The following is a 13,427-nucleotide window of genomic DNA, read 5'->3' as shown; positions in this document are numbered from 1 at the left end:
GTTGTAAAGCTTGGAGCGTCAGAGTGCACACGGCCTGTGAGGGATCCTCATAGAACCAGCCTATCCTCGCCTCCCTCCTGGATGACCTGGCCGATAGGGGCCTGGCTCTGGGCCCTTTGGAAGCACTGGCGCTTGCACTCCATCAGCTGCTCCAGGTCACGCCACATCTTGACCTGCTTCATGTTAGGAGCGTGGTTCTCCCTCACTGCCTTCTGCTGCTCCCGCAGTTTCTGTGGTCCAAAGGGAAACAGCAGAAGTGATTACATCCATCAAAAATGTTTGCTGCAATATCAGTGTATCGGTGCATAGATGCTTATCTTATCAAATATGACCTAGTGCTTTGATATCAGGCACTCTCATTCATAACTATAGATGGGGTGAGGAATCATGGAAACATCAGTTGGCCTAAAGGCTGAGGGACCAGAGCTAGTGTAGAGAGAACTCAGAATGCAGCCCTCCCTCTGCTCAACAGTGACGAGAAGACAGACACTTCAGTCATGCATTACTGCTGCACGGTATACAAGCTGCGCCTAGGCCTACACACCGGCCTATACCTTTGCACATACTGTATTTTTGCACATTGCACATACCTCTTTGATATAGCCTCTTTTATACATCTGTACATTACATACTGTACATAAGCTACCTTAAGTGTACATAGCTCATAACTGTATATACCTCTAAACTACTGTACTTGCCATACCTTACCTATCACTATCATTGTCATGTCTTCATATCACTATATGCACTTCTGGTTACACACTAAACTCCATTTCGTTGTCTGGTATTTGTACTCAATGACAAAGTTGAATCTAATCTAATCTAATCTACATCACAGGGCTCTAGCCAAATGGTTTAGCAGGGACACAGCTGGGCCCCTCTCTCCACCCAGACCATGTCCTCTTCGGGGTGACGAAGGAAAGAGCTCAAAGAGCTCTCTTCGCAGGGGGTTCATATCAGATGCCAGGGCAGCACAAACAGCCACTCTCTCACCTTGCTCAGGGACTCCTGCTCGTTTATGTTCTTCTGATACTGCTCCCTATGAAGTAACCAGAGGGTCAGTATTAGGCTTACCGGTAAATAGTTTGTTAAATAGTTCTGTTGACCCAGACATTGCTGTAGGTTTGTGTGTTGTCTGGAACTCGTGAGGTAAAGTATATTGTTGTCTAACTATTGTGTCCTTAGGCAGAGGTAGCAGAGAGGTGAGGGGGATCAACAGCATAACAGCATATGCAAACAGTTGTAACAGGAGCACATGGAGGTGAATGCGGTAATAGAACCCCCTAAGCAGCTGGCAGACCACGCTCCGCATGCTCACCTGATGGTCTTTTTTCTCTCCTGCGGATCAGGAGAGATATAGGCCTTCATCTCCTCCGCCGCTCGCAGCATTTGCATTTCAATGATCTGTGGAAGACAGAGACAGGAGGCGTGAGGGAGACCGGGCGGGAAGGACGGCTCTGGGCGGCGGTCACTCCACAGGTGTTGTTGCCCTGCCCTTCTTACCTCTTTCATAGAGTTAATGAAGTGGTAACGGTTTTCCTCCTGAGCCACCTCCTCCCTCAGCGCTCTCACATCCTGCATGGGAGGTGGTGGGTAAACACACCACCATTGACAATGTAAGACAGTTATTACGAATTAGTTATTGATGCCTATTCAAATTGGTGTTGTTTGAAGAAAAAGAAGTCAACAGAGAACAATCGCATGTTTTAAAATTGGTATGTAGGATGTAGGAGATGAAGCAGGGTGATGTGGGCAGGTCATGCCCTACCTGTTCCAGTTTTGATCGGTTACTCTCCAGACCTGCAGCACAACTGTCATACTGGCCCTTCTTTTCATCATACACCTGAGTTAGCTCCTGTTATGATGGAAATACCCATTCACAGACGTCAACACACATTGAGTAATACACAGACAAGCTGGCATACACACAAACACATTCAAGAGCATTTACAAAGCATTGCGGAAAACAAGAGCAGAGACCTAACAGTACCTTTCTTCATACGTGGTATGTTACAGGACATCAATTCTAGTACCCCTCCCCCACCCCTTTCATATCACCATAACATGAAAGTGTGTCGTATTTGCGCAATTTGGCTAAAGCCTAGCTCTTGCTGAGTCTATTTATATATTCCTGATGTAACTCTTCATCATTAGTAAATGTTAGCCAGTAAGATAGCCGTGCGACTCTGGGGACACATGTTGGAAAATATGATCCCGTTTTAGCCGAGTGATGTGTGGGGCTTTCCCTATCACCCAATTTACATATAGACGATGTGTAAATTACTGTTAATGGACTCGATGACCACAAAAATACAGCATGAGGCCAACCCCACCCTTAGGGGTTTCCCCATACATCGAACATGTGACATTTCCACAATGATAACACGTTGTACTGTAAACACTTTGTCATACAGAATACGTCATACAGATCGCGAGGTGCTTGACTATTTCTATAGACACAACTGTTCACCTGACACTGTTGTCTCAAAGGCCTCAGTTCCTTAATGACAGGAGCGAGGGCAGACTTCTTCTCCACTATCCCAGAGTTCAGTTTCTTCACCTGGAAAAACAAATAAACAGTACCACATGATTTCTACCAAACTTGCGAAAACACATAAACATGTCTGTTGGAAGGTGTCTACTTACTGCTGCAATAACACCTAGGCTAATTATCATTATACTGTACATCACCGCAACTGTGCATATCACAGGAGGGAGCAGAGGATCTAAACCTACCCGGGGCATTGTCAAGATTGTGAAGAGAGTAAAAGTGTAACTTATGGTTGCAGCCAAGACTGTTTGAATCCATCATGTAGAGCAGCCTGCCCTTTCTTTGCCAAGTGTGCAAGCTGGCAGCTTCAGACGACAACTGAACCACAAACCCTGACTACCCTATAAAGAACTCTGAAACATCTTGGACCGGGGCCTAATCGTCTGCAACGGGTTCTATTTGGACCTCAATGCGCTGGGATGACAGATGGATATAACGGATGGATTTTGTGATGGCTTAAAACGAAGCAATTACTCTGTCATTTACCCTGAACGCTTGTCAAAAGGCTCAGTAAACACATGCTGAAATAGTATTCAAGAGTTACAATGCCACTAAAAGCCAATGTTAAGCAATCAGTGACAGAAAACTGGACATGGTTAGAGAGGATTCTTATAAAGCAAGCGTACTGTGTGTTTGTGTTGTACAGGGCATGGGTATCTATTGCTAGGGGCATCATCCTGTAAAGGAACGTGAGGGGGTCTGATGTGATATGTTTCTTAGTGGCTCTGATCTCCTTGGTTTAGTCACCATTTCAGACATGTCGCCCAGGGTGCGGCCCTTCATCTCGTCCAGCTCACTCTTGATGGCTGACACCCTCTCCAGTTCCTCTTGCGTGTCACTGTACCCGGAGATCCCCTTCTGTGCCTCCATGGATTGCTAAACAAATACAACAGTGGGAGCATTAGAGGGCATTAGGGGTTAGACAAAGTTGCAGGAACCAATAGGTCCAGAGGCCCAACACAAAATAGTGAGATTATGTCCAGTGTTTTTGGATGTTTCTAATGTGGGACTGGATCGTCAAACAAAAGTAGCTCTGAAAAATAGGAAATAGCTCTATTCTACACTGATATGAGCTCAGCTCATGAGATTTTAATTGAGTGTCATCAGTAAATATAAGTTAATCATTCTAATGAGCGAACCTCTTTTGACGGATGCTCACCTGCCGAATTGTTAATCATTAGATTTGACCTTCCAGCTGTAGGCCAGTGACGCCAGTGTTATCCTCTACTGTGGCATGTAGCATAGAAGCTAGTCCTGAACTGACCCGTGGCGCCACATTGCCAGTGTTAGAAACACTGAAGGGTCATGTTCACACACGGACAGGGACGGCTCAGCATGACACCTGTGAGTCGGGGCTACTTTGTTCTCAGAGCAGAGAAGGTCACATTGAGATAGCGTTATGTGTGTGGTCTGTTGAACCTCAGGAGTGAGAGACCTGTGACCTATGGCCATGATGAACACAGGCTCTTTCCTATATTCCTCCCTGCCCTCTGTCCAAACACTGATAAAGCCTGGACGTAAATAACCGGATACATGGATTGTAAAACTACAGTACGATGCTGTACTGCTAGGTGCTGATGTTTTGAGGTTTACCGCCTCATGTTACCAGTAATCACTATACTACAACTACAAACTATTAGGATTATCCGAGCATGAATGAATGAATGACTCTCAGTATCCTCCACACCGACCACTGTGGTCAATTCAATTTAGCCTTTGGACTACTGCTAGTTGCACACACCCCTGGTCAATGTGAACACTCAATTACCCATTGCACTACTGCTGTTTACAAATACTACCTTTGCACATACAGATATTTTGCACATTGCACATACCTCCTTTGATATAGCCACTACTTATACATCTGTACATACCATACTGTAGATAAGCTACCGTAACTATAAGTAAGCCATGAGAACTAATGGTTCTCGAGCCTAATGGCCCTTAGGGGGCAGGAGCCTATCTCCTGTTTCCATAGTGTGAGGCGGCTTGAAGTACACCCCCTGGACATGACGCTGGTATGTCATACTGTACATAAGATACCTTAACTGTACATGGCTCATAACTGTATATACCTCTAACTACCGTACTTGCCATACTGTACCTTTCTCTATCATGTTTTATATCACTATTTGCACTTCTCGTTACATACTAAACTGCATTTTGTTGTCTGGTACTTGTACGCGGCAATGGCAATAAAGTTTAATCTAATCTAATCTAATGAATAAAACAGCATATAGGACAAGGTTCAGTCTCCATGTATAGTTAATGAGTGTAGGATGTTACAAACAGCTCAGGGATCATTAAAGACAAAACATTTTTGCACCGTGCTTCTAGTGTGTCCTCCATTGCTGTGGTAGGGAATGCTTCCTTATTTTACGTGGGAGATGGAACAGTTGGACTGATGTATCTGAGAGGATGAGAGAGGGGACCAGGAATGCAGGTGTCCAGAGTCGAGAGGGCTCAGGCACCGGCAGCCAGCCGACAGCCGTACAGCGAGGGGAAAACATAACACAGAAATACCAGATACCAATGCGACACAGAGAGGGGGAGCAGATGCAGCAGCCATCCCAAATAGCAGCAGCTCAGCCCCTCCTGCGTCAGAGGGGCCATCAGCAAGTCAGCAGCCGGGAGGGTGCAGAGGTGTGAAGTCACTTCCAGGAAGCTTGGTGTGGAGGGACTGTTAGAGGTAAAAAGGGGGGGTCAGGGTGGGTTAGGCTGAAGTAAAGGGGATCGCTGGCATTACCAGATGCTGTTGTCCGACATCATGCTTCTGTTTGAGGACCTCCTCTGTCCGCTGAAGGACCCCGAACTCAGCTCTCAGCTCTGTGATCTCCTGGCGCTTCTTCTTGTACACCGTACTCTTGCTGCGCAGTTTCCCGACAAAACGCTTGAACTGAAAAGAACCGAGAGAGAGAGAGAGAGAGAGGGGGAATAGTATCATGAAATCGGCAATGACATGTGAAAATGATGCTGATTATGATGATGATATGAGAATGAGGCCAACATATTCTTAAAAAACAGACCAGTAATGAGATGAAGGAAACCACAGCTCTCTCTAATCAGGACAGATATTACAGATATATAGACAGATGATATGACAGATATTACTCACTCACGGTGAGACGGGGAGAGTGAAACAGAGGAGCCTGAAAAGAGAGTTTGTACCCATGCAGGGCTGGAATAATCTGAAAGGTACTTGAAGAAGACAAATGTGTGGGGGGAGGGAGAGAGGCAGTTCTCAAGGGTCGATGGGGTGCCTCATGGACATCTCTGTGGTCTCATATGGAAACCTGATCCTTAGGCACACAGCCAAACAGATAGAGAAAACATCTTCATCTGGCAAACACGCCAACGGTTAGACCACTGGACACAGCAGTAATCCCCCACCCCCACCACACCACTTCCTCTGCAGGAGCACAATGAGACTCCTACAGAATGAACAGCAGCTATTAATGTGGATAGGCACAGCAGAACAGCCACAGAAATCACAGAATGTGATGTACGTCACTTGGCCTTGAGGCATGCCAGGCTTCTGTGAGAGTTTACAGTTATATGTGTATTTTGGGACATCAAGGGCAGACCAGATTGAAAGGGAATTAGCAGGGAACAATAATGCTGCATAGCTTTCCCTTGTCACACACAGCATGTCCCCCAAACAACTGCTGCTAAATAAGCCTGCTAAACTATCCATCATGACACATACACACTCAAAGATTCTTAGAAATGTGAATTGGATGTACTCCAAATCTATGAACATGCATTATACTGTATACTCTACTAGCGCCTGTAAAAATCCATTCAGCCACTGCTTTTCCACACTCAAGCAGTCAAGCGTCTGTTATTAAATAGTAAATAAATAATTTATAGTGGGGGGGATTTGAGTAAGTAAGGAGCCAAAGAATTGTAATGATGGAACATTAGAAACGTAGTGTGCCAGTTGATAGTGGTGTGTGTAACCAGGATGACAGTGTCAGTACAAAGAGAGGCCCTGCAGTTGCCGGGTGACATGTGATGACACGGAAGCAGCAGAATGGAAAATACCTCTGATAAGGTGACCACCATGACAACTGACTCCACATCATCGAGGGAGAGATAAGCACAGTGAAGCTAGACCCTCTCCCATTTACCACATAAACCCACAGTCTCCTTTTCAAAAAGCTCCCTTTTTCATATCAAAACTCAACACACACTTGTGGTGACCACACTGTCCAGGAGGTGTGGAGGAAACCACCCACTGAGAACAGGGCACAAGGCAGAGCAGGGAAAGGCCGGCTGCTATTCCGGACGTGCAGCTACTGTGCCATGCCAGCCAGTCCAGCACTCAGAGCGAGGTTCTCACCGACGCTTGGCCATAAAACACTGAGACAGAACATACTGCATGGATGCAGCACACACCCTGTCCATCGGCAGGTCCCGCTAACATAGACCTGTTTATGGCCCACGGTTGCTCCACAAACAGGAGCAGGGTTAGTCTGAGATGTGAAGAGCAATCTCTCTCCCTTGATCTTACAGTTACATTTTTGTCATTTAACAGACGCCTTTATCCAAAGCGACTTATAAATGTTATCGAAGTAGGTGAATCATCTATCCATCTGAAGAAAATGTAATCTATGCTATGACCATTGTTTGACCATCTTATACAGCCATGTGGTGCGTACACACACGTACACACACACAAACGCACACGCACACACACACAGGGTGATGGCGTTTGGCTCAGGCTGATCTTCTAACCCAACATGGCATCGCAGTTCAAGTCAGTTTGCGTTCTTTGACCGAAAAACATCCTGAATTGAGTAACATTTTGATTATACACCGCAAGGGTTTATGTGTTTTTCTGACTTCATTTAAGAGATTACGGAAAAAAAGCAAACATTTCAGAGTTTGTCCAGTACCGTCCTGGTTCCGCGTAGTCGTGTTCTATTTTTAGCATTGCATGGGAATGTGGGAGACTGAGAAGGAAAGGGATAAGTAGCATTAGCCAGTGAGCCCCCTCTGTGTTTACACAAGAGCAGAAATAGCCTCTTGTGTTCACTGCCGTGCACAACTACAGCGCTTCACCCTTATCAAACTAACTGTATTTGTCAGAGCAGATGTAAGCACAGGACAGTGGAATGTTTAACCAATCTACCGGTTAAGATGGAAAATACATTGTTGGACGTGTTTCTGAGGAAACGGTGGGATAATGTTTACTCGACTTGAGTGGTGCAGTATGACATAAGGCGCGGGATTTTAAGCAAATTATCTTCCTATTGGATAATGATGATGTAGTCATAGTCTAGGGGTGGGCATCGACGATCGATAATTGATCGATAAGGATCTTGGTCGACCACAAAATAAAACATTTGGTCGATCACAAAAAAAATCGACCAAATGTTTTATTTTGTGATCGACCAAGATCCTTATCGATCAATTATCGATCGTCGATGCCCACCCCTAAGTCATACTACAAGTGGCTCAGAAGGAAGATCAGCAGCACCCCAACTCTGCCAGCGCTGTCTTGTGAGCGAAGGGATTATGTTGGATGTGGATTATAGTGTTCTGGGTGAATGTGCCGAGTCGTATGATGCGCTTCTGAACCTCGTCTCCCAGGATGACCTCCTCTCCTCCGTCCAGGTCTCGTGCCTGGCTGTTCTTCTGGGCCAGCTTTCTCTCTAGCGCAACATGCTGCTCCCGCGCTTCCTGCAGCTCCTCCGCCTTTGCCTCCTTCTTACGCACGATGATGGAGGCCTGCGAGTGTCACATTAGTGAAACAAACATACACATAGTCAATATGTCCACTGACTTGACCCTGCAAAACGAATCCAAAGCAAAACCTGCACACATTCTAGGGTTGTGGGATAGGTCAGGAGATAGAGTCTGTTACCCGTGTGGCTGAGTAGAGGCTGTTATGAAAGAGTAGGGGCGGTTGTTAAAATAATTGGTCTACGTGCCCCGGCCAGATCACTTTACCCTATCGACTGCCTCATGATAACAAAAGAGACATAAATATAATACAACAAAGCACTCAAATATCATTATTATAATAATAAACCCGTTGTTGATACTGCTTCTCATGATTTCGCATCAGGCAACATCAATCATCCTCACCGGTTCAAAGACCCCCAAATCACACATCTCATTCATGACAAAGCCAGAACACCTCTCTGATTTGCTATCAATGATGTTCTCTCATCTTATCAATGACATTGAATTTCCACTTGTTTAGTATTGAGATACTGTAGTGTAGTCATATTACTCCTTAACAACATTGTTGGTCTCATCTCATCTCTTTCATGACATAGAAAACATGTTACACATGAAAAAGAAGTGAAAGAAAGTAAAGGGTAAAATGTTAGACCTCACCTGCTGCCTAAAGAGGGACAGTTGGTCATCCATGGGGTCATTTCTCATCATTCTTTTTTCTATCAGCTGATTTATCTGAATGTTGGTTTCTCTAATCTGGGGAAACACAGTAGAGAACAGTCAGACCTTAAACATGTTTCACTTCACAGGTCAATAAACAAAATCATATCACTGGCAGTGTTTTTTTTTTACAATAGGATATGAATGGTGAGTATTTTATACATGATTAATCTTCATTGTTCTTGTTGTAATATACCAAACTAACCAAGGGCTATGTGTGAATAGCCAGTAGGGCTGCAACGATTAGTCGATTAGTCGCGACTAATCGATTACGAAAATTCGTCGACGTGAAATGTTGTTGTCGACTAATCGCATAAAAAGATATATTTCCAAAAAACGTTTTTTTTTTTTTTTTTTTTTAAACGGGAGCCATGCAAGAATCAGCTGGGTAAGTTTAAGCTAACGTTGTTAGCCAACTGGCTAACGTTATATTGTTAGGGTCGTAATGTTTATGTTAGCTTTACTGTTACATGTTGGAAAACAACGTCTCATGGACAGGGCTGTACATGCTATGAGCGTTTGTGCTATTAATTTATTTGCCCTGTGGCACACATGTGACAGACAGAGGCGCTTGTATGTAACGTTACGTAGCAGGGGTTTTCCATGTTGAAGCCAGGAGAACGCGAGATGAAATGAAGTGAGGGGTGGTCGCTATTAAAATACCAGGTAGTCATGGTGGATGATCATGAATGATGCTTGATAAGTGAATGCTATTTCAATTATGTTGAGTCCACCAGCGAGCTGTCTGTAAGATAAACAGCGCCAAGCGTAGCCTACTAACGTGAGCTGTCTGTAGTCTAGCCAGCAATGCTAGCTAGCCAATCAACTAGCTCTGTGAGCAGCTGTAGCTTGGCGTAACGTTAGGTTAGATAGCTAGTTAAGCCGGATTTATGCTTCTGCGTCGCCATTTACGCGCAGCGAAAAGCCACACGACTAATCGAAAAAATAATCGACAGATTAGTCGACTACCAAAATACCGGTAATCGTTAGTTGCAGCCCTAATAGCCAGACAGTCAGCTGACCTGACCCTGTCCTCCAGTTCAATCAGCTGACCTTACCCTGTCCTCCAGTTCAATCAGCTGACCTTACCCTGTCCTCCAGTTCAATCAGCTGACCTTACCCTGTCCTCCAGCTCCTGCAGCTCATCTTGGCCCATGGCTGGCTCAGAAACCACTTTCTGCAGGTACTGCACCGCCCGCCTCTTGCTCTCCAGCTCCTTGGGGAGTTTGTCTGACACCATGTAGGAGTTTATCTTGATCGCCTCTTCCAGCCTCTTCATTAAGCCTGAGACAGCAACAGAGAAAGAGTGTCTTTTTACCCCCTTTGATCAGGATAAATCAGTCTGATAGGCTTTGAATCACAACGGGTGCAGCTCTGGCACACCTGCTGATATCAATAATTGAAATGCAATTATGCAAAGCTGCTTTCTGAGAGCAGGAAGATATGAAGCAACTCAAGGACATGACCTCAACGTAGCTATAGCAGTCTCACAGGCTGCAGTGGCCTGCTGTTTAACTTTGATGCACAGTACTGTGTGTGAGACTGGGAGGTGAACATTGAGACTGGGAAGTGAACAACAGTGAAATTGTCTTATATATGAATATGAATTGTCCAACACGGTTGCATATAAATGATCTGGTATTTACACTGTACAATGATAATAACATAGTTATAACATGATGTATTACTTGTTTGATTCTTTGGGATTTGTTATAGCAATCCCCACTAGGTACCATTGTGAAACAGTACCGTTAAAATAAAGTGCTCTCTCAAATGCTTTGTTAGTCTGCCACCGATTAAAATAAAATAAATGACTTCACTTCAATAGTCTTCTGTCCCTCTGTTATTCTACGGTCATTTTGGAAACTGTAAACGTGTAAATCCCTCCACTGATTGTGAAGAGGCCAAAAGAGGTGATTCCATATATGGTAAGCTCTAATGGAGCACTTCAAAGATCAGGATAATTACAGGGCCTTAATAGACGTGAATCAATTAACAGAGAGGTAGCATGATGATCTGCTGTGTCCTTGACCTTTCACCCAGCTGTGGGGATGAGAGCGGGACGTGCCGACTCACTCTCTGGCTTGGCATCTGCTGCGGCCTGTCGCAGATCCTTCTGCTGCAGCTGGGATCTCTGCAGTTTCTGCTCCGCCTGGAAGAGCTGGGCACATCCCAAAGACAACATGCCGTATCAGTATACAAATATCAACAACAGAATGCATTTACATATCTACTCATATCTTAATATGTGATGGTCAGAGTTAATTACAACTTGTATTTTAGTCTGTCATCATCACCTATGTGTGCTCTGGATGGCGAAATATGAGTTTGATTGATTGGTCTGTAATGTAAAAAATTGGACAAAGGGAGGCAACAAAAAAGTATGAAAATAAAGGCAATTACTTGGTTCTTCTGCTCTTGCTTCTGTTGAGCCAGTGACTCCTCTCTCTCCTTCTCCACCCGTAGTTGTCTGGCCAGTTCCAGCATTCTCTGGTGGTTGGACACTGACTCCACCTGGTGGACATAATGGGAACAATAATACAATGGAGGCATTTGAGGTTGAATTACACCTCACATGGTTGCAACCAAACCACAACTGACTCATGTTTCACCTCCTGGCAGGGCCCACAAAGCAAAATCTACCAAATTAGCACTCCATTACTCTTCTACCCTGTTAAAGGGCAAAGCCTTGAGCCTGTCAGATGCCTGTCTTGTCTCATTAACACTAGGAAGCCATTGGTATTTATGAGAGGTCATGTTTTCATTCCTTAGTTGAGTGCCCAGGAGTTCCAGGCATTATGACAGGGCAGACTGCCTTACCCTCTTCTTCAGCCTCTCCACTCGTTTGATCAGCTGATCCTTCTCCTCTTCCATTGCACCAATGTCCTACGGTTGGGGAAATGATAGTGTCTAGGGGTAAGTAGCTTATCATTTCAATGTGTGTTAAGTATGAGTACGATGTGATGCTGACTAATTGAAATTCAATACAATAATTTACATTGAGCACTGCCTTCATTAAAACGCCATGTATAAGAGGCAGCCCTCTGCCTTCCTTAAAACAGATTGAGTGTCTCTATTTCCCTCTGTCCCTGTTTTTACCCTTCTGATCTCTGCTGTAGAGAAGCCAGAACTCTTCAGTTGCTCACACTCCTTGTGGTAGGTCTTGAATCCTTCCACCAGTTCTTCATACTATAAAAACAACAGATGCAACATTATATTAGGCTATACCTTATAACGTGACATAACAGTCTGATCTAGGCAAACGGGGGTCAAGGGGTCAGTTAAACAAACCTGGTGAAAGGTGTCAGTGATGACGTCGTCCTGCAGGAATTCTGAGGGAACCTCCAGCTTAATAAGGAAGCGAGCCAGGTAAACTCTCTTCTTCACCCCTGCGATCCTCTGCAGCAACCAGTGCAGGATAGGGTGAATCACAGGCTTACTGCCTGTCACCAGGCCCTGTCTAAAATTGCTCCTGTAGGCAATGAGAGTGGATGGTGAGAGCCACATACTGTGTCCTACTGCTAAGAATAAGAAACTGGTGGGGGAAATATGCACAAAAGTCTGATCAAGTGATATAATTCACAGTGATGATGACATGTTTAATGTTTATGTTTAGTGTTTGAAGTGCAAGGCACTTGTTGTCTGTAGTTGTTGTCAGTGATGAATACTTACGCGTCAGACAGATTCCCAGGGGGCTTGTATTTCAGCATCCCAAACAAAGTAAACATCCTCTTTGCTGTCTGCTCAGGCATTTCTTCACGTATATCTATAGCTTGCTAAAAGGAATGCACCGTGGTTTACAATTTTCTATTAAGTAATAGCTCAGTGTATGCAGGATGTAAGATAAGCTTTTTAGCTAGGTACTACTGCAGAAATGTCTCAAAATCAGAGGTAGAGGAATGGACTATCTTGCATCAACTAGCTAGCTAAATATTGTGTCTTACCTTGGGGTCAATTTCGGCCAGAACGTCATTGAGAATCTGAAGCAACTGCATTGGCTCCAGAGAGTCAAACGTGATGAGGTTAAAGTTTTTCTTGAAGGGGTCTTTATTCAGGTGCTCAACAATGAATTTAAGTTGTTCGCTCATCTTGAGGTTGACGACGATACCAACGTTACTAACGATGAATTGTTACGGGAAAAAGGTTATTTAGGGGAATATCAAAATACTGTATCAGAAAGCTAACATGTACTACTAGGCTGTACTGTTAGCGTATGTTGACTAGCTAGCTAGCTCGTCTCCACAACAGTTGGTGTATTCCAAGCCTTGATCGAACCGAGAGTTACCAACTCTAGTAACAAATTGATTCGCTTAATTTCCCTGTTTATTTAGAATAAGTTCATTGTAAGTTTGCCAGATATAAACAAACAACGTTTCAAACAGCAAAATAGCTCACAAGCTAGTTTGCTACAGATGCGTCTTGGAAACCACGGACGAGCGTCCCCGAGCTGGTTGCTAACAGGAAGTGA

The 13,427-nt window shown here is 44.5% G+C and overlaps 1 protein-coding gene across 1 annotated transcript; it reads right to left on the bottom strand.

Annotated features, from left to right (window-relative positions):
* Positions 1-47: 47 nt before the first annotated feature.
* Positions 48-13,047, bottom strand: ift81 (intraflagellar transport 81 homolog; the record flags this gene model as incomplete). Its single annotated transcript, XM_080530959.1, has 18 exons — positions 48-230; positions 994-1,039; positions 1,319-1,404; positions 1,504-1,575; positions 1,769-1,855; positions 2,471-2,560; positions 3,299-3,427; positions 5,298-5,447; positions 8,135-8,284; positions 8,900-8,995; positions 10,080-10,243; positions 11,036-11,120; positions 11,363-11,473; positions 11,780-11,845; positions 12,059-12,148; positions 12,251-12,431; positions 12,632-12,735; positions 12,904-13,047. The coding sequence occupies 18 exons, from the start codon at positions 13,045-13,047 to the stop codon at positions 48-50; spliced, it is 2,034 nt and encodes a 677-aa protein (XP_080387085.1).
* Between the last annotated feature and the right edge of the window lie 380 nt (positions 13,048-13,427).

The sequence above is a fragment of the Nansenia antarctica genome (assembly GCF_963989245.1).
Source record: "Nansenia antarctica genome assembly, chromosome: 5".
NCBI classification, from domain to species: domain Eukaryota; kingdom Metazoa; phylum Chordata; class Actinopteri; order Argentiniformes; family Microstomatidae; genus Nansenia; species Nansenia antarctica.
The sequence above is the reverse complement of the archived record's forward strand: the minus strand, read 5'-3'. Positions and strand labels throughout refer to the sequence as shown.